Source organism: Oryza brachyantha, chromosome 3 (genome assembly GCF_000231095.2).
Source record: "Oryza brachyantha chromosome 3, ObraRS2, whole genome shotgun sequence".
Taxonomy (NCBI): Eukaryota; Viridiplantae; Streptophyta; class Magnoliopsida; order Poales; family Poaceae; genus Oryza; species Oryza brachyantha.
This window is the reverse complement of record NC_023165.2, coordinates 7,099,983-7,119,462: the sequence shown is the minus strand read 5'-3', so window position 1 is coordinate 7,119,462 and position 19,480 is coordinate 7,099,983. Positions and strand designations below refer to the sequence as shown.

The following is a 19,480-nucleotide window of genomic DNA, read 5'->3' as shown; positions in this document are numbered from 1 at the left end:
AATAGCCAAAGTCGGTAACTCTTTTTCCTACCAAGTAAATGGCTATCAGTGGGTTCTATGGGGATGAATCAACACTTAAGAGTAATATATGAAGAGCCTGTTGGATCCGTGGGGTATTGGAGTTTCGAAGATTTACATAGTGGTAAGTAGCCGATTTAGACATTTAGGCCGAAGAGTCTATTAAAATGCACATAATTTAAAAATAATTTTTATATAAATGACTAAATTGAGATTTTAGATCGATAAATTTTAGTCTGCTATTAGTTTCCTCTTCCGCGCTTGCGTCACTGCTCGGCGGAGAGTACCAATCCACGATTCCAGAGCGTGCGGCATAAGAGAGGGGGAGAGGACACCCCCGCCGCCTCCTCATCCACCGCTCGATCGTACACCGCCGTCGCAGCAGCGAGCAGCGGGCCATGGGCCTCTTCGGCGGCAAGAGCACCTCCAAGCAGACCGCCAAGCTCAAGTCCCTGATCAAGCTCGCCGTGGCTCGCCTCGCCGTCGCCCGCAAGCCCCGTCTCGGCCGCCGTTCCATTGCCCGCGGCGATGTCGCGCAGCTTCTCTCCATCGGCCACCTCGACCGCGCTCTCATCCGAGTACGTGCAGCGCAAGCCATGCTTTTACACGCATGCCTACACGGACCCTTCAACCCCCCTTCGTTAACGGTATCGCGTGATGTCTGTTCCCGCGCAGGCAGAGCAGGTCGTCGACGAGAGCAACATGCTGGAGGTGTTGGACATCCTAGAGCTCTACTGCAAGATCCTCATCGAGCAGATTGCGCAGCTAGATAAGCCCAAGTATGCGTCCCGCGCAGCCGCTCCGGTTGCTCGTTTGGTCTCACCGTTTCTTCGTTTTGATCGCCTAATCAACGAGTTTTCTTTTTGTAATCTCTGGGCATATACAGAGAGTGCAGCGAGGAGATCAAGGAGGCGGCGGCGGGGCTCATGTTCGCGTCGGCGCGGTGCGGCGACTTGCCGGAGCTGCTGGACGCGCGGGCCATCCTGGCGGACAAGTTCGGCCGGGACTTCGCCGTGGCGGCCAAGGAGGGCGTCCACGGTGTCGTCGATCCTACGGTAGGTCAGATTGATCATTGATTCCTCCAACGAAGCCTATCCACCACCGTCGTCGTGTCGCTCGCGAACTGCGCGAGCCATGGACGGGGACCGGAATCTAAATAAGACTGGTTGTTGTGCCGCTGCAGTTGTTGCGGAAGTTGTCCGGCGCGCTGGCGAGCACGGAGCAGAAGCAGAGGCTCGCCAAGGAGATCGCCGCCGAGAACGACATCTTACTGGAATTTCCCGATAGCCCTGGAGAGATCGATCAGGTTGGTTTCATTCTGCGGTACCTCGCCGCAGATGTAACCTGTTTGTTGAGATTTTTCATTGGTTTATCTTACGGAGTTACAGAATCATACTATGGTTGTACTGTGCAATGCAGGGCAAGAAGAATGAACAGGCCAAGAACCTGCGAGCTGAACATTTTGTCAAACAGAGTGAGGTCAGTAGGGAGAGCTTGCGAGCTCAACAATTTGTCAAACAGAGTGAGGTCAAGAGGGAGCATTACGAGGTACTAGCACTTGCACAAGAACATTGCAGTGTTTTTGTTGTTGTTGTTGTTGTATTTGATGATTAACGTTGAAAATTCGATGCGGAACAGGTTCAGGGGAGGCAGAGGTTTGTTGACGAAGAAGTGAAACCGAGGCAAGAGCAGTACGTCGACGCGAGGAGGGCGGCGGAGGCGGCCTTCCAGTCGGCCTCGTTCGCCGCGATGGCCGCGCGGGCGGCCGTCGAGCTCTCGCGGTTGGAGACCCAGGGGAAAGGATCGAGAGGCGGTGGCTACGAGAAGGTGCATCCAGTGCAGAATTCAGCTGCAGGTGACAAAGAGGCGGCGCCGCCCCACTGGAAGCCCCAGAAGCCTCCGTCGCCGCTGCCGTCGCCGTCGTGGAGCGACAGGAGCACGGCGACATCGGTCGGGTCCGAGGGGGCGCAGAAGGGGAAGGGCGTCGTGTTTGACGAGAGCGACGATGAAGTGGAGGACGTCGCGTGGGCTCGCCAAGTGCCCCGGTCTCCCAACAGGAGGACGGCCTCCACGATTGGCATCGGCGGCGACCCGCGGCCGTTCCAGGACGGCGTGTACAACAATTGGCAGCACGCGCGCCCGCCGCACATGAGGCACGCCTCGGAGCTCAGTGCCGGCACCGCTCCTCCCCGCGAGCCCCTGGCGCCCCAACGTGGCCAGTACAGGGACCCGCCGTACAGGAGGGACCCAGCCCCGGTCTACAACGGCGTCGGGCGGGCGCAGCGTCGCGAGGAGGAGGAGGACTCCAACAGCAGGCGGCCGCGGCACCCGGACGGCGCCGCCGCCGGAGCCAGGCCGTACGAGAGCTCGGCCTACGTCCACCCGCCGTACGCTCGGGTCGTGTCCGCGCTGGAGGGCAGCAACGAGCACATCGCGCGGCACGAGGAGGTGCGCAGGATCGGCACCGGCGAGCGGGTGCTCCAGGAGCGGGTGTACGGCGGCGCGCCGCTGAGCCAGGAGAGTAGGGCCAACTCGGTGCGCACCAGAAGATGAGGTCAGGTGTCTTGTGGACTTCAGCTCAGTTGGCGCAGCGCCATTGAAGGTCAGCTCGGCCGTTGAGTTCCGGTGCAGGAGAACTGGGGCCGTTGTTTTGCCGGCAAACAGGAGGTTCGTTGGCGTCGTCGCGGGATCCCTGGAGAGCTATCCTGCTTCGGGGAAATCAAATGTGTGTAAATTATATGGACTGCGCTAGAAACGAAGAGATTCTACTCCAGACTACGGAGTGCACACGCAGGGTTGCAGCATTGGCATGTGAATATGGGATAGATTTCCATTTTTTCCATGTAAAATAGGGGGTGAGTTTTGCACTACGTTTTGCGAAAGTCTCTTTGCGAAAGGAGACGGGTTAACTGCTGGGTCTAGCGGTGAGAGGTGAATTGGACGGTACAATTGATACTCGACTCTGTTGATTTTTATTTACATTTGACTATTTATCTTATTTAAAAAATATATAATTATTGTTATAATTTGATTTATTACTAAAGAAACTTTATGAATAATTTAAAATTTTATCTATTTGTAAATAATTTTTAAATAAAACAACCATACAAACATAGATCCAAAAGCTAACCAAGACACCTACTGAAAAAAATAGTACTAGGGCGTAGTGGCGTACCATGACGTTACCTCTGCATGCTCTTGTGCACAAGGTTTGCATCGATGCACTGTTGCTGTTGTGCGCTTGAAAATGGCGCATGGGCGTGCTGTTTAATCGTGCTAAGCAACTTCCCTAGACAAATACTGTACCCAGATTCATTTTCCGAATATCGTTTTTTCTGGTACGAATGAAGTGCTTCATATCTACGAGGAGTAAACCTGCCGAACTAGCTTCAATCTCAGCCATAATGCAAACCAGTTAATTTTTCGGTGGGGTTAAAAAAGTCCAACATAATTTTAATTTCTTTTTACAAGATTTGACCAAAATTTACATGAAGTTAACGGTTTTCGTGAAAGCCAGAAAAACAGCTGAACCCCGGTTTTTTGTTGATAACGGTTTGGTGAACACGAGGAATGAGTGCGTGAGCTAGATGTGCATGTGGTGCTCGTCTTCATTGTACCATCTCAAAATCATTCATAACCCGCAGAATATGCTTCCTTGCATAACTATCCGAAGCAGAGCAACACAGTACCCCTCTGGCTTTATGTTTGTGCATGTTCTTTGCGTTTATCTCTGGTTTCTCATTGCACGTTTGGCATGCTGTCTTCTCATAATATTGTGCATGTCGTGCCCATTTTCATCACTAGGGCATGCCGCACGTGCTGGCTCACCCCCATTTTCCATATGCAAAAAAGGAGTTCGACAGTTCATGTACACCGAAGTGAAGCAACGGCGCTAAAATTAAACTTGCCAAAACAGTAGCAGCATGACCCTACAAAATCTCTGCCTCTCCGAGCAAACTTCTTAGGCCGCGTTCGTTGGCCTTTGGTAAGTTAACTTACATCAGGTTTTCCACACGTACGTTTCTCGAACTGCTAAACGGTGTATTTTTCGTAAAAAAATTCTATAGTAAGGTTATTTTAAAAAACCATATTAATCTATTTTATATTTTTTTAATAATTAATACTTAATTAATCATGTACTAATTGTTTTTTTGTTCGGGATAGATTAACTTATCCCCTCGAGCCGAACGCGGCCTCAATCAGCTCACACAAGCAACCTGCATTCTCCTTCCTCTCCCTCACGCAACGGAACCAATCATACAACTTCTAGGATCGGAGTTCATATAGCCAACCGGCGACGCCAACGGAGATCAAGACACACCTCCAAGAACCGATAGCTTAACAATGGGGTTCATCCACTGGAAGACCTCCAAGCAGACCGGCAAGCTCAAGACCCTCCTGGGGCTCGCCCTCTCGCGCATCGCCGTCGCACGCCGGCCGCGCCTCGCCCGCAAGTCCATTGCCACCGATGATGTTCGCCAGCTTCTCACCCTTGGCCACCTCGACCGTGCCATCCACCGGGTATGCATCTACGACCTTCCCTAGCTAAGCGGTCATGGAGATTGAAGGTGCTAATGCCAGCACTGCCTTGAATTCTACAGGCAGAGCAGGTCATAGTGGAGGACACCATGTTGGAGGCGTTCGAAATGATAGAGCTGTACTGCAAGCGCCTCATCGAGCATGCTGCAAGGCTGGACAAGCCTGGGTACATTTCTTTTCTTCGCACTTCACTTGATTGCGTTCTCGTCTCTTCTCCGGTCACGGTTAGATGACAATTCTATTTGGTGGTGTGTACAGTGAGTGCACTGAGGAGATACGAGAGGCGGCCGCAACGGTCATGTTTGCCGCCGGTTGGTGCGGCGACTTGCCGGAGTTGACGTTCGTGCGCACCATCCTTGCGGACAAGTTTGGCAGTCACTTCACCGAGGCGACCAGGGACGGCACCGGCATCGTCGATCGCATGGTACTACATTAGCATATGTTACCCATTCGACCATTCATTTCCAGAGTTAGTGATCTGTAGTTGGAAAGATGGAGGACTGTAGAGTTAACAAAGTTGGTCTTGCAGTTGGTGTGGAAGTTGTCTGGCGATGCAACCAGCAGGGAGCTGAAGAAGAAGGTGACCAAGGAGATCGCCGCGGAGAACAACATCGTAGTGGACTTCTCTGAACTCCGAGACGTGATCAAGGATGGAGAGGATTGATAACTTTGGGAGCTTTGAGCACGACACTTCATGAACAGCTCGGACGAAAGCTCAAGAGCACTCAGGATGATGGCTGTGTTTCTAGCTTTGACTGATCATATTTAGGATACTGGAACCCAAGGGGCAGAGGCATCGGTGCGCACAAGAAGATAAACTTCCTCTGAGACCAGATCAAAATGTAACAACTCTGCTGTGTGCAATTCCATTTGCGCCCAAGGTTATTAAGTGATGAATATGCATGCGAAATTGTGTAAATTCAATATACAGCACTTAAGCACATATAGTTCTTGAAGTTGCAAGGTGCCTCTTCTATTTTTCCCCTCAAATCGTGCAAACTTTTCTTCTTGAAAAAGAGAATGGTGCAAACCTCCTTTATATCCTGAAGATTAAAGTTATCTCGGCAGAATGAACCTTTGAATGATATTTGAAATGACGATGGAGGATGTAATTTAGCTGGAGGTCTAGGGGCTCTGGTCTTATTGTCAGATGTTTTGTAGTCTGGTGAAAATAAAGAAGCTCTGGTGGCTTTCTACAAAGGCAGAGTAGCATAGGGCTAAAACCTAGTAAAAGACAAAAGAAGGCGAAGCAACTATATGAATATGGGAAAATTCCTTATGTACACCTGCAAACTGAGTCAATCCTTTACATGCACCTCAAAAACACTCAATCCCTTGTATGCCCTCCAGATTTCATCTCAAACCCTTGCATACCCCTTCTGTCAAGTCTCGTTTTGCTGTTAAGTCTCCTTTAGTTTTGCTGTTAGCTTGCTATGAAATGTCCATTGTGCCCATTGAGAATCTACATGTGAAATTTGAGCGTGTAGTTTTTAGATTTAGAACGAATTGTTTTTACATGACAGTAAAATACAATAATGCGTGGATACAATTTAAAACAAAATTTAAAAAATAATCACTGAATAGAAAATTTTAAAAAGTATGAAAAAATAGTGAAAAAAATTCTAAATAGAAATTTTAAAATAAATTATGAAAAAATAGTGAAAAATAAATTCTGAATATAGCTATTTAAAATAAATTCTGAATATAACTATCTAAAATAAATTATGAAAAAATAGTGAAAAATAAATTCTGAATATAACTATTTAAAATAAATTATGAATATAGTTATTTAAAATAAATTATGAATATAGCTATTTAAAATAAATTATGGATATAGCTAGCTAACAGTACCGAGACTAGTTGTACACAATGGGCTAGTGTGAAAAATACATGCATAACAATAACATGAGCATCCATTAAAAATATACAATTAGTTTCATGGTAATACGATATACACCAAATTACCATTTCCATATGAGTAGACCACAATACATTTAAGCAAGACAAATACTCTGTATATGGCCACATCACAATACCATTTAAACATAGAGCAATCTGGCTGACAAACTAATTAAATTAGCAAGTACTAGTTACACCATAAGCACCATTACCATATGAGTACATCAGTTAAACAACGGCCATACGTAGGCAGTACAACACCAAAATATGACAGCAGCATTTCACTTAAGTTCAACATGACAGTACTTAGCCACTCCATAGGCTAATCTATCATTACCAAAACAAAACTAAATCAGCTAGCAATATACATAGATTAGTCCATAAGCTTGAGCGAAGTCTGCATTTACCAACAACAATCAGTACCTACCCGCCCGAGGTGGGGAGCCGCTGCAGCTGCCGCTCGAGGTGGGGGGAGCCGCCGTAGTCGCCACGCGAAATGGGAGCCGAAGCCGCCGCTACCGCTGTGCTTCGGTGAAGATGAGAGGAGAGAGAGGGAGAGCTTGCGGGATGGGGAGAGGCCACTGTCTCCCGGGCAGGGGAGGCGACGCCTGCCTAGGGAGCCGACTGCTGCCGGCGACGCCGCCCGGGGAGCTGTAGCCGACGCCGCCGAGACCTGCTGCAGGCGACGCCGCCCGGAGCTGCCGCGCCCAACGCCGCCCAGGGAGCAGCAGGCGACGCCCGGGCTGGGGAACCACCGTCGCCAACCTGGAGAACCGCTGCCGGCCTGGGGAGTGCCGCGACCGACGCCGCCCGGGGAGCAGCAGCCGCCGTCTGGGTTGGGGAAGCGCCGACGCCGCCCGGGGAGCAGCAGCTGTCGTCCGGGTTGGGGAACCACCGCCGCCGCCCTGGGGACCACCGCCGCCGGCCTGGGGAGCGCGCGCCAGCCTGGGGAGCCGTCGCCGCCGCCGCCGCCGGGCTTCCCTCGGTGAAGACGAGAGGAGAAACACTGAGAGAGAGAGCTGCAGATTTGGCTGGATAGGGTCTGGAGAGGGCAGTTTGGTCTTTTTTGAAATACTGACAAGCTATGGAAGAGTTATTTCACGGAGACGTCACGGCAGGGGTATGGAAGGGTTTGTAGCGAATTTTTGAGGGCACAAAAGAGAATGAGTGTTTTTGAGGTGCACGTAAGCGATTGGTTCAATTTGCAGGTGTACATAAGGAATTTTTCCTATGAATATATGGTGCTAGAAGAATAACATGGTTTCTCTGTACCAAGGGCAACCCGCTATTCCATACTCGTATTTATTGTACCAAAAGAAGTATGATTCTGCAGTTAACTGGCATGTATCATGACAGGAAAATACCTCACGAAATATTTCTTTAACCTAACAACAGTTCACCATGCTACATACGGACAGATTGCCAGGGTTATGGTCTAGGGATTCTGATTTCCAAAATTTTGCACTTTTAACATACACAATCTGTGAAAGGACATGTAGCCTAGTGTGTTGCAGTGACCTGAGTAGCATCTAAGGTCCTGGGTTCAAATCTCCATAGGAGCATGAATTTTAGATTTGGGTATTTGAGAGGCTAAGTCGGCTAAGTTTCCAAAGTTCTCAAAATAAAAATGGCTGCATATATCCGAGTGGATATAGAGGCCGGATAAAAATACTCTTCTCTAAAAAAACATACACAATCTATTCTAGTCCCCTGACAAATAACAGTTTGTCCGAGGACAGGATGAGTTAAGTGGGACCAATCTACTCAAGCTCCTCCTGGATGTGGCAGCCTCTCCACCTACACCTAAACAAGTTTGAACCTACCTATCCACTTAAGCCATGTTTGTCCATAAAAAAATTTGATGATACCAGTTAGATAATATCAATTAGTATCATTTGGTATCAATTAGGACCATCTGTTTCATAACTTGTCCAGTCCGAACGGGATCCCGTCCTCTAGTCAGCCAGGACAAAGAAAGTAGCAAGCATGCTCTAGTAGCAAGCAGGCTCTGCACAGCCTTGGCCTGTTTGGGTTTTTAAGTACTTGATGTATCAGTCGCTGTGGCATTTAATCAAACAGTTAATAAGTGCGACAATTCACACCAATGCAACTTCAGTTACTACAGTGAGAACATAAACAATGAAAGTGTCAAATCATCAAATTTGATAACAATTCATGGACTCATGGTATGTTGAACACGATAGAACTAATTTATTGAACTCAAAGCAACCATGTCATAACAATTATCCAGCATACGTAATATCATCTCGGGTCTAGTAACACCAATTTTTCGCAAACCCTATCACATGATGATATAAACAGAACAGAAATCCTAGGTAAGAGGACAGCAAGCAAGAGGGCATGAAACCTCTCTCGTCGATCACTGAAGCTTCATCTCCATGATGCTCTTAGCCTTTGGGGCGTACAGAGAGTAAACCACCGCCTGCCGCTTTGCCACCTCCAGCCGCTTCTTCCCGTCCGCGTACGCCGCCGCCGCGGCAGCCACGTCCCCAAGGGAACGGTTCTCGCGGAAGGCGTCCGTGGCACGGCGGCGCGTGTACTCGCGGATGTTGTAGTCAGAGAAATGCCTTGCCGTGCGGAGGAGGGACAGTACCTCCCCTCTCGTCGGGGCCGCCGCCGCCATGGATCCTCTTCGTGCTCTGGAGTAGGTATGAAAGTGGTAAAAAAATGTCGGAAAACATTTTAACCCTTTTCTACTTCTACATTTGAATACGAAAATAAAAACAAAAACGAAATCGGTAAAGTCAAACACGAAAACGAACACGAACATACGGAATATAGAGAACTTCATAAACGAACCAATTCAAACGAAAATATGTCAAACACGGTTGGTATATTGAAAAATAATACGGAATAATAACTCGTCAACACACAAATACATGTCTAGACCAAGCAATTAAGTAGCAACTAAACTAGGATATAAGTATAAGACACCCGACTACAGTCATTAGCATTATACATGTTAGGATCAATTAACTAGCTAGGAGCTAATTAACCCGGCCTTATTTTGATATCATGCATGTATATCCAATATAAGAAGTACTACACTATATAGTATACTGTACGAACGGTATAGTTAATTAATGTAACATCTACCCGACGTGGCGTGGTTGAAATCTCACGCCTCCGCACCGACACGTCGTGCACGTCTCCTCCACGCCAGACGCACCTCCTCCGTGCCTCTGTACCGACGCGTCGCGCATGTGCACGCCTCGCGCCAACGTCACGCGTGCCTCCTCCGCACCGTGGCGCCGCACACGTTTCACGCCGCCGCACTTCCTCGCTCCACTGCTCCTCACATCGCTGCCTAACCACTGGGTTCTAAGTGGTATCATATGGTATCAACATGTATCAGATGGTCTCCCGCCTTCGCGCTTAGATACGTCTCACATATGATACCAGATGATACCACTAGTATGATACCAGATAATACCAACTGGTATCATAGCGCCATGCGACCAAGGAAGCTCAAAAGATGCATGTATCACATGGTACCAAGTGGTACTAGATGATACCGGATGATACCAACTAGTATCGTATCATTTGATACCAAATGATACCAGTTGGTATCATCTGGTATCATAGCACCACGCAACCAGGGAAGCTCAAAAAGATGCATGTATCACATGGTACCAGGTGTTACTAGATGATACCGGATGATACCAACTGATATTATAGAACGAGGGCAACTTAAAGGATGCAGATAAAAATTGGTGTCTGGTGTGCGGGGCAGTACGAAGGAGCAACGCCGACGTGCCAGGTAGCATGGATTGTTGCTGGCATGGAGGAGATGACGCTGACGAGCAACGCGGAGGGGCACGAAGGAAACGACGCCGATGAGCGGGGCAACATGGAGGAGATGCATGAGTGCGGATAAGCAGCATCGGTGTGCCAATGCGGGGAGACGACCCAGCGAGCGAGCATCGCGGAGAGGAGGCGCCCACGCGGTCATGGAGAAAACGATGTCGACGGAAAAAAATAATAGACAGGCAAGTGGCTCCCGCTCGTACAGGATCCCGTTGTCTAGTTTTTCCGATCCAATATATATACTTTGTGGTGATACCGACTAATTAAGATCATCAGTGATCTGACCTAGCACTAGCAAATTAAGGTTTTGGTGATTAACGAATCTCTGATAAATGACGGTATATATGAACAGGGACGTGACAGCGTCTTAACTTAATAGGAGCACAGCAAGACATCTCCCCATAGAGAGGTAGCTAGGTATACGACACCACGGTGGGGGAACAGAATTACAGATGCAGCAGCCGCGAGACTGAGAGCTCGCCGGCTGGCCGCTCTCAAGAGGAGGAGCCGCGGGAGGGAGAGGGGAGCAGGGGACCTGGCGGGCGAGAGCCGCGGGAGGGAGGGGGCGGCCGCCGGATCTCCTGGACCTGGACCGCTACCGGATGTTGGTGGAGTAGGAGGGAGCACACACGTAGTTGCCGGCAAACGGCGACAAAGTAGGGGGCAGCTCGGTGGCTAGCGCACGTACAAGATGAGGAGGCCGCCACCAGGGAGTACTGATGCTGTGAGCCCTTGCGTGATGACTGATGGGGATTGGGGAGATAGGGTTTTCAGCTTATGGGCTATTGGGCTTGGGCTGGGAGACCTAACTTGTGATTTAGTGAATATGTGAATGTGATAGTGGACCAATTTCGGTTTCAACGAATTTACAAATATGGAATATTCTGAATAAAATATAGAAATATAGAAATCAGTCAAACAAGTATAAAACTGTTTTCATTCCGTTTTTGCATTTTGAATTTTTAATATTCTGAATTTGTTAAAAAATACGAATTTAATTGGGTCAAATATAGAAAGCGATGTGATTCTGTTCGGTTTGGTAAATTTTCGTACCATTTTCATCCCTATTCGGTTTGGTAAATTTTCGTACCATTTTCATCCCTGCTCTCAGGAACTAGATAAGAACAAACCCGATAACTGGTTGGGCTGGGCCGTGCGGAAGGCTGAAACGTGGATAAAATAATTTTGACAAAATAATACATCGCCCCTTGCGTAGAAGACTATTGTGAAATTAAGAAAATTACTTCCATGCCCCTAAAGTGTTAATCAACCCATTTTATGCTTTTGAGTTGTTTCACTCCTTAATATTCCTGATTTTTTTTTGTTTTATCTCTTCCATACCTTTCGTATCGCTGAAAATAAACTTTGCTAATACATCGCACAACAAAACCATGAATATAGTAGTCACAGCCAACAAATTTATACACTCCCGACAATATACTCTCCACATACTGTAAGTTCTCTTCCATTAGGTTAATATTCTCATAAGAGTTAAACGACCAACTAACGGAGTATGAAAAAAATCAAAATCAAAATTCAAACTTAAGGGAGTATAAAAGTTGGCTTAACAGAGGGACAAATAATTTTCTCTTGTGAAATAGACCACTAAAATATCTAATGCACTTGTGTTAGTTCCAAATCTAAAGCTTACCATTTTTATTTGATGGCCCAAAATTAAGAGAACTATATACCTATAGATATTATATACACACATATACCCTACTCTTATGAACACATCCGAAAGACTAAAACACCACTATAGACTCCTCAATGTCGATTAGGATTGGCAATGGGGCGGGGCGGGGGCAGGGATGGTCGAAACACCCCTAGCCTCGGCCTTGATTTTGCTCCCTAGCCTTGGCCCCGAAATAGGAACCAGGGGGAAACTAGTCCCCGTCCTTGAACGGGGCCCCGAAATTGGTTGTCGTCGCGCTACGTCGAGACTCGGTTAGAGGGAACAAGTCGGCGTCGGGAGGAGCCACCCTGGGCAAACCGATGGAGGCGGCGTCGGTCGGCAGGGGGCGACAAGGGCTAGAAAGTTGTGGCTGGTTGGTGGCTCGGCGAGCTGAGGACGGTGGCCGGTCGGCAGGTAGATCGACTGAGGGTGGCCGACAGCGAGCGATGGGCGGCGAGGGTGGACGGTGGTAGGAGGTGGGCGGTGTCCGCGCAAAGGACTAGGAGGCGTCGATTTCAGATGGGGGACGCAGGACGGTGTGACTACGGTTGTGCGGGTGCATTTCTAGGAGTGCTAAGGTTTTGTAGTTCGCTATGGGCCTAGTATCAGGTTGGCCCAATAGTGGGTTTTCCTTTTTTTTTTTTAAATATTTTAGGGTCTCGTGGGGATCCCCGCGGGTTAAAATGCCCAACCCCAAAAAAACCGGGGCCTCGGCCCTGATTTCCCGCGACACGTGTCCTAGGCCCTAGCTCCGCTGGGGCGAGCCCTCGCCCCGGCCTTGCCTCGGCGGGGATTTTGCCATCCCTAATGTCAATGCATATGTCGTCAATGATTGAGATAACAACTAACCATAAAATGCAAATATATGAGTCAAGCTTAGAACTTGAACCTAGGCCGTGTTTGGCTCCTCCACTCCTAATACTAGATTCCTTTCTGCGCGCACGCTTCTCGAATTGCTAAACGGTGTATTTTTTGCGAAATTTTTCTATAGGAAAGTTGCTTTAAAAGTCATAATCTATTTTATTTTTTTATAATTAATAATTAATTGATCATGTACTAATCTACTACCATTTTTTTCCACGCCGGATAACTAACACCCCTCTACTCACAACCAATCGTGGGCCTAGGTGGATAAGTTCCACCACAAGGAACTTATCTAGGTGAGCTACACTCCTTTCACCAAATGCTAACATTATTCACAAATAAGAAAACAATGATATAATAATAGAGTAGTAAATTGGAAAATTATTTCTTTTTTATCTAAATGCAAATAATAGAGTAGTTCACTCTAGAGGCTAGAAATTGCTGCATTAATTAAGAAAAGAATATAAATATGTTAATTGTTAGATATATGGACATAGTTATATAGAAAATATACTAATATTCATAGAAATAAAAGTTAAGATTTATATATTAAATCCAAATATATTGAACTAAAATTTAGTTGTTGTATAAGAAATCAAAACAAATAGAAGCTAAGATATACATGAAATCCAAGTACACTTCTACATATGGTGGTACCATAGAAATACATTTTTAGTTTATATTATATGTAACTTTTGCTACCCCTGCATTGGAACAGGATTTGGGAGATGTACGGGTTTTGCCCATTCTCTGCTTGACACCATAAACCATTTTTCTCAATTGAGATTTTGCTTGTTTTTATATTATAAGATGTTTTAACCTATCTAGATATATACATGAATCGATGAATATGTTTTATATATGTGCCCATATTCATTAGCATATATATAAATCTAAGGGACTGTTTAGGAGAGCTTAAGATTCTGAGAAGCAGATGGTGAGAAGCCAACTTCACAGAATTTGGAAAAGCTGAGTTTTCCAGCTTCTAGCTTCTAATTCATTTTCTAGATTATACAACTCCTGATCAGAAGCTGAGTACTGTTTGAAAGAGCTTTTGACTTTTGAAGATTTTGTAAGAAGCTGCAACTATCAGAAGCTCCCCAAACATGTCGTAAGAAGGGTTCGAACATTTTCATACGAAATGGAGGTACTCATCTATTTATATTATAAGATATTTTGGCTCTACCTAGATTCACCCATGGATCGATAAATATGATTTATACATTGTTAATATACTCGATATGAGATGCCTATAGATGAATATTTATTTAAACATATGTATACATGCCAAATCCTATACGGAAAGAAATCTCATATTATAGATAAAATCCAGAACAGAAGAGGAAGAAGTTCTAGATGAGAAATCAAATACGGAGTCCTACATATCCTACCAAGATTGCTTGTATAATATATACTTGTCTCTCTAGTTCTATTCAGACAAAGGAATATTTAAGAGTATAAATACAAAGGATAATCCAATAAGCCTTGAGGGGCATTTAGGGCTGTTTGGAGAGCTTCTTCCAGCTGCAGCTTTTCCCAAAAGTTGCTTCTGTCAGAAGCTGCCCCAAGCGATTCACAGCTTCTGAGAATCTGTAGTTACAGATTCTGTAAAATGAACTAAGAATCCAGAAGCTGAAAAAGCTGGGTCTAGAAGCTTTTCCAGATTCTTAGAAGCTGGCTACCAAGCAGCTGCTTCTCAGAATCTAAAACTCTTCCAAACATGCCCTTAACTCTCCCAAACATGCCCTTAGAAAGTATATACAATGCAAATACTATGATAATTTGGAGACGCCTGACAATGCCTAGCTGTCGATAACTATGCCCATACTACTATGTCAATAGAATTGTAGACTACACTGGGGTTTTTCCCCTTGTATGATATACTCATGCAAGATTGGTTTGATGCCAAAATTGACCGTAACCGGTAAGAGTGGGACTATTATCTGTTAGAAGAGGTCCGAACCTTTAGAATAAGCATTGTATCCTTCTTGTTGCTAATGTCTCATAAATTCTTAGCATCCATCGAAACCTGTCCATAATTATCGAAACTGGATCTCTATTCAGCGACATATATACCTGAATTTATTAGCATCCATATGAATCTGTGAAATAATTAACATAAGAGCAAGTGCAATAGTATAGCCAACTACTAGCTCCAATTCATCTATAGCCAACTCAGGCTACCTCCAATGGGTATCTATAAGCTATCTATAAGATGCACTATACAATTTTATAATAGAAAAGAGATAAAAGCTATCGCTTAATCAAGAGATAGTCTCCTGTATATATTTTAATGTCAAGTGAGAATGACTTGTAGGGTCATTTGTATTATTACCTACTTGCTAAGAGCTAGACTATTGAAGAAATTGTCTTTTAGAATGCTTAGAGATAGTATGCTATCTCTATTGTTGGAGGTGGTCTCATACAATAGTTACCTATAAAATATCAATACATGGTCCCACATATTATACACAAATTAATAGCACATCTCTTCTCTCTCATCTTATCTTTTTAAAATATGCTTCTAATGGACCAGAATGGAAGTATTAATATATTTAAGTGAGTACGCGGACATAGGCTAAAATTGTTTTAGTTGGGGTGGCATTTGCAAAAGTGCAAAACTCCACCGTCCTGCCGTCTTCCGCTGCCGTGCGGCGCACTGGGGTTCTTCCGCGCGTGGGGAAGAACGATGAGCTCGGTCTCGGACCCGCCGACGAACGGTGACCCTCAGCCGCCACTGGCGGAGATGGAGGGCACCGGGGCTCAAGTCGAAGAGGTGGACTCAGGCGAGACGATGGACGGAGTCGCGTCCATCGCGTTACTGCCCTCCGGCGCCATCTCCGGCCATTTCATCCGCCTCCCGGACTCCGTCTGCTACGGTCTCCAGGGCACACGTATCCATCTCTCTCCATTCCCCTTTCATGCATTTGGTTCCAACTGCCTATTGCTTGAATCGTCTGCGCTCTCGCCAAAAACCCTTTTGCTGTCACCAAAATTACTTTTGCTCATCGGCTCAGAAGGAAATTCGATTTCAAAGGTAAAGTGGATACAAAATGGCATGATCATTTTGCACGAGAAAGTTGTGTTTTTCCTGTGCTACCAGACAAGTGTAAATTGATCAAGCAGATGACCCCTTTTTGGGTATAGTGGAAATCTCCGAGGATACATAAATGCATATTTGTGTTGTGAGATAAGATGTGGTAAACGTATCAGACAATGCCCTTCACTATGTCGCGTCATTCAAAAGAAAACGTGTATATAACTGTATGGTCTGTATCATCTAGGAAATTGTAGTTTGTTTTGTGCTTTACGGAAAAAAAATCAAGATTAACTGCTAATGCCTTGATGACATGTAATGGAAGCTTGAGTGCTGCACAGTAAAATAATATGTTCTTAATATAAGATAATCGCTGTGGGTGGAATTGTGAACCATTGTATCTGGCTATCTGCATTTACATTACTCTTCTCCTTTTCTTTGCTATCATTTAAGCGATATCTTGTGAGAGGGAATGCAGCAGAGGGGAAGATTACCGCCTGATAAAACTTTCCATAATAGATTTTAAGGTGAGAAATGTATAACTTGGTCCACCATCAAGCATATCTTCTACTATTTTTGTTGCCCTATATTTTCTTGGATCTATAATAATTAACCTGCGGGTATTTTATTCCTGCATCATTTTCTATTATAGCTAAAATTCTCATGAAACCATCATGTCCATTTGACAGAACAAGCGAGAGAAGGTGGTTGTGGTGGAATGCAGGGGCCATGATGCTGCTCGGTTGCAAAACATTGACCATCTGCATGGGCAAGTACTTTTTCTTGTCATGGATTGATTTGATTAGAACTAATGCTGAATTTACTATCTGTCTAAAATTTATCAAATAAGGGGATTTTGATGAGATATTGTTAACACTCAATTCCTGAGGCTCTATAGGCACATAATTGGTTGACAGTAAACATCGCTACAACATATAATTGTAGCATATTATGCTTTCAATGAGTGCTCTGATTAGTATTGCAAAAAAATGGTATTAAATCGAGAAAAGGATAAATGGCTCCTTGTATCAACTATCAAGTGCTTACTTGTGTGTCTTCGTTCTCTGTTCTTCATTAAAGAAGTTTCCATCGAACGCATCATGCTATTTCCAGATCTTTGACATGAGTTATTTGACATATTTTTTCAAGCAACCAAAGATCTGTTAATGCATAATTGCTTTGGGTCTTATTGGCATGGATTTGGAGTTGCAGATTAATGCTATAACACCTTTTCATATTGTCCAAATGCTACGGCCTGTATTGATTGTCTTATCTGTTATTAGTTATCTTGCATAAGTTCTAACGAGTAAAGAAAGTGTGAAAAAGGAAAAGAGAGGATCATAGCAGAGTGAGCTCTGCTGTCTCTCTTGGTTGATGCCAGTGAATGATGGTAAGGGTTATAGCCTGAGGGAACAAGGGACTGTGTGCTTTTTGGTATCAGTTATTTGTTTTATACTGAGCATGAATTTTTAATATAGTCTCAGTTTTCCTGAAGATATAAATATTTTGTTCAGTTGGGAAGATGACATTGTTGGTTTGGTTGAAAAGAAACATGGGAATCAGAAGTTCTCGATCTCTTTCGAATGTGAGACACTGAAGGCTGACAAAGCTGCAGAAGAGCACATTAGCAAGTATATGCCAAATCTAAATGGATTGGATGCAATTGGTAAGGTATACCTATGTTTTTTGTTGTTTGGGGATTGCCCAAGAGATATTCTTGGTCCTCTATTTTTGTTCCTGCAGAGGTGTTGGGGTTTAGTGAGAGGTTGTAACAAGCATGCAAGGCTACTTGCACAGAGAGGACATATACCAAATTATAGGATGTTGGCACCACAGTATGAAAGGATGGATTATTTAGGGCTTGTTTGGTTTCATCCATTCTGAACCATGCCAAATAATTGGCAATGCCATTTTTTTCTCACCTATTTGGTTTGGAACCAAAAATCTGCCATTACCAAATTATTTGGCACCTAGCTATACAATTTTAAGCTTAGTGAAATATTGCCAAAGAAGTTGGCAAGGCAAGAATTTGGCATAGAACCAAACATGCCCTTAGTTCTGCACCAAGTATTACACCTCCCAATCCCATAGCCACAAGTTCATCACTGATCCAGCTTCGTTTAAGTATGCAGGGTGTTGAAAATGTTTACTAACTCGTTCTATCTTGCAATGCAGTAAATATAGGGAAAATGAACATCTCTGGCATCAATCTCGACGATGAGGATGAACCAAGCCGGGACAACTAAAAGCAGAGGCACATTTGTCAGGGTGTGCTGGTGTGCTACTGTGGTAGCATTGTTGGCTGGTCCTTGTTCTGCTCCCCCTTAGGTCGCTTTTGAATCCTCGAAGAGAGCGTGACTGTGTAGTTACCATCAAACTCCAAAATTGCACCCATTACCTTGGACAGTTGTCTGACACTCTCGGTAACCTGCTAGGTCGAAGTGGTTTGTGGAATTGTGTGTAGGATGTTTCAAGTAAAGTGTTTATCGTAATTTCAGTAGCTGAATCTGACATAAACCCTGGAGGAGGGATCGTACACTTCGGTTTGATTCTGGTAGGAAGTGCAGTCCTTATCTCATGCAGCTGCCACTACTATTTGCCATGCTTGTACGGGCATATTGAGCAATGCTTTTCTGGTTATGCCCCTTCAATTCTGTTGCGACCGTGAGCTCATGAATGGGGTCCGGGCTACGGCCGGGGCTCACCCTGGCTTCGCACATGGCTTGTGTTCTTGTGCAGGAAACCAAGGAACAAGCGTATCTGCCGAGGATTCAAGGATCAGCAGTGGCAGTATCCAATTCACTTAGGGCATGTTTAATGGGCTTCATCTCATGTTACGTCAGCAACAAGAGTCTATAATACGTCACGTCAGTAACAAGAGTTTATAATACGTATAAAGATAGTCATGTGTAGTTTCTTTATTAATGTAATAAAATATTTTTTACTAAGCTAGTTTTCTTTTTATACATTCTCATCCAAAAAATTTTCTTTCATAGATGCTAACAGTCCATGCATGACAACCGTTTTTCTCTCTTCTTTCCTCTCTTTTCTTTACGTTATCAAATTTGTTTACATGACGATTATGAGAGTTAGCTAATAGACATCTTTGTATATGCCCTTAGTATCAAGGCCCCAAGCTGCAACTTGCCATGCACGATTCCGTGCGACTGTTTTAACGTTTCTGTGTAACACTGAAAATGCTTCAGCTCCAAGAGCACCCAAAGCATTGGTTTGATGGTTTTCTGGTCCTATAATTATGGATCAATATCATGAAACTTTGGCCGTTTGGTTGCTGACGATTTACAAGTATCTTTTTGAATCATGATGCTCACCAATTGTTTGTAGTAGATGGCATTAGGGATGGATGCGGGTCAGCCCACGGATAGGATTGGTTTTACCTTAACTAAATAAAATAAGTATTACTATAAAATAAAATTTAGTTTATTTAGTTAGTTGAACTAAAGATAATATAAAATTATCCATGATCGACCATGACCATCCCTACATGACATCTAAAAGTTGGTGACTTTGATATGCAGATAATTTGAAAATTCTAGCTTGATCATTTCTAGTCGACCTGCGGTGACAGGTGGTAAGCATGTAAAAAAAAGGTTACCTTC

The 19,480-nt window shown here is 44.8% G+C and overlaps 3 protein-coding genes across 3 annotated transcripts; all 3 read left to right on the top strand.

Annotated features, from left to right (window-relative positions):
• The first annotated feature begins 298 nt into the window (after nucleotides 1-298).
• LOC102700976 lies at nucleotides 299-2,972 on the top strand. Its single transcript, XM_040521720.1, has 6 exons — nucleotides 299-596; nucleotides 694-797; nucleotides 905-1,073; nucleotides 1,202-1,324; nucleotides 1,438-1,566; nucleotides 1,657-2,972. The coding sequence occupies exons 1-6, from the start codon at nucleotides 417-419 to the stop codon at nucleotides 2,569-2,571; spliced, it is 1,620 nt and encodes a 539-aa protein (XP_040377654.1). The 5' UTR covers nucleotides 299-416; the 3' UTR covers nucleotides 2,572-2,972.
• A 1,239-nt stretch (nucleotides 2,973-4,211) lies between these two features.
• On the top strand, nucleotides 4,212-5,472 carry LOC102715830. The gene is made up of 4 exons (XM_006649707.3): nucleotides 4,212-4,539; nucleotides 4,620-4,723; nucleotides 4,816-4,981; nucleotides 5,087-5,472. The coding sequence occupies exons 1-4, from the start codon at nucleotides 4,363-4,365 to the stop codon at nucleotides 5,219-5,221; spliced, it is 582 nt and encodes a 193-aa protein (XP_006649770.1). The 5' UTR covers nucleotides 4,212-4,362; the 3' UTR covers nucleotides 5,222-5,472.
• Nucleotides 5,473-15,434: 9,962 nt separating this feature from the next.
• LOC102715276 lies at nucleotides 15,435-18,804 on the top strand. The gene is made up of 5 exons (XM_006649705.3): nucleotides 15,435-15,717; nucleotides 16,314-16,387; nucleotides 16,550-16,629; nucleotides 17,375-17,526; nucleotides 18,036-18,804. The coding sequence occupies exons 1-5, from the start codon at nucleotides 15,513-15,515 to the stop codon at nucleotides 18,104-18,106; spliced, it is 582 nt and encodes a 193-aa protein (XP_006649768.1). The 5' UTR covers nucleotides 15,435-15,512; the 3' UTR covers nucleotides 18,107-18,804.
• Nucleotides 18,805-19,480: the final 676 nt, after the last annotated feature.

Excerpts from the sequence above, each read along its gene's own strand:
- LOC102715276 (XM_006649705.3), top strand. The coding sequence starts at position 15,513 with ATGAGCTCGGTCTCGGACCCGCCGACGAACGGTGACCCTCAGCCGCCA. Across the intron at positions 15,718-16,313 it reads CTACGGTCTCCAGGGCACAC|CGATATCTTGTGAGAGGGAA; the intron begins GTATCCATCTCT and ends CTATCATTTAAG. Across the intron at positions 17,527-18,035 it reads AAATGGATTGGATGCAATTG|TAAATATAGGGAAAATGAAC; the intron begins GTAAGGTATACC and ends CTTGCAATGCAG.
- LOC102715830 (XM_006649707.3), top strand. The coding sequence starts at position 4,363 with ATGGGGTTCATCCACTGGAAGACCTCCAAGCAGACCGGCAAGCTCAAG. Across the intron at positions 4,540-4,619 it reads TCGACCGTGCCATCCACCGG|GCAGAGCAGGTCATAGTGGA; the intron begins GTATGCATCTAC and ends TGAATTCTACAG. Across the intron at positions 4,724-4,815 it reads GCAAGGCTGGACAAGCCTGG|TGAGTGCACTGAGGAGATAC; the intron begins GTACATTTCTTT and ends TGGTGTGTACAG.
- LOC102700976 (XM_040521720.1), top strand. The coding sequence starts at position 417 with ATGGGCCTCTTCGGCGGCAAGAGCACCTCCAAGCAGACCGCCAAGCTC. Across the intron at positions 597-693 it reads TCGACCGCGCTCTCATCCGA|GCAGAGCAGGTCGTCGACGA; the intron begins GTACGTGCAGCG and ends GTTCCCGCGCAG. Across the intron at positions 1,325-1,437 it reads GCCCTGGAGAGATCGATCAG|GGCAAGAAGAATGAACAGGC; the intron begins GTTGGTTTCATT and ends TGTGCAATGCAG.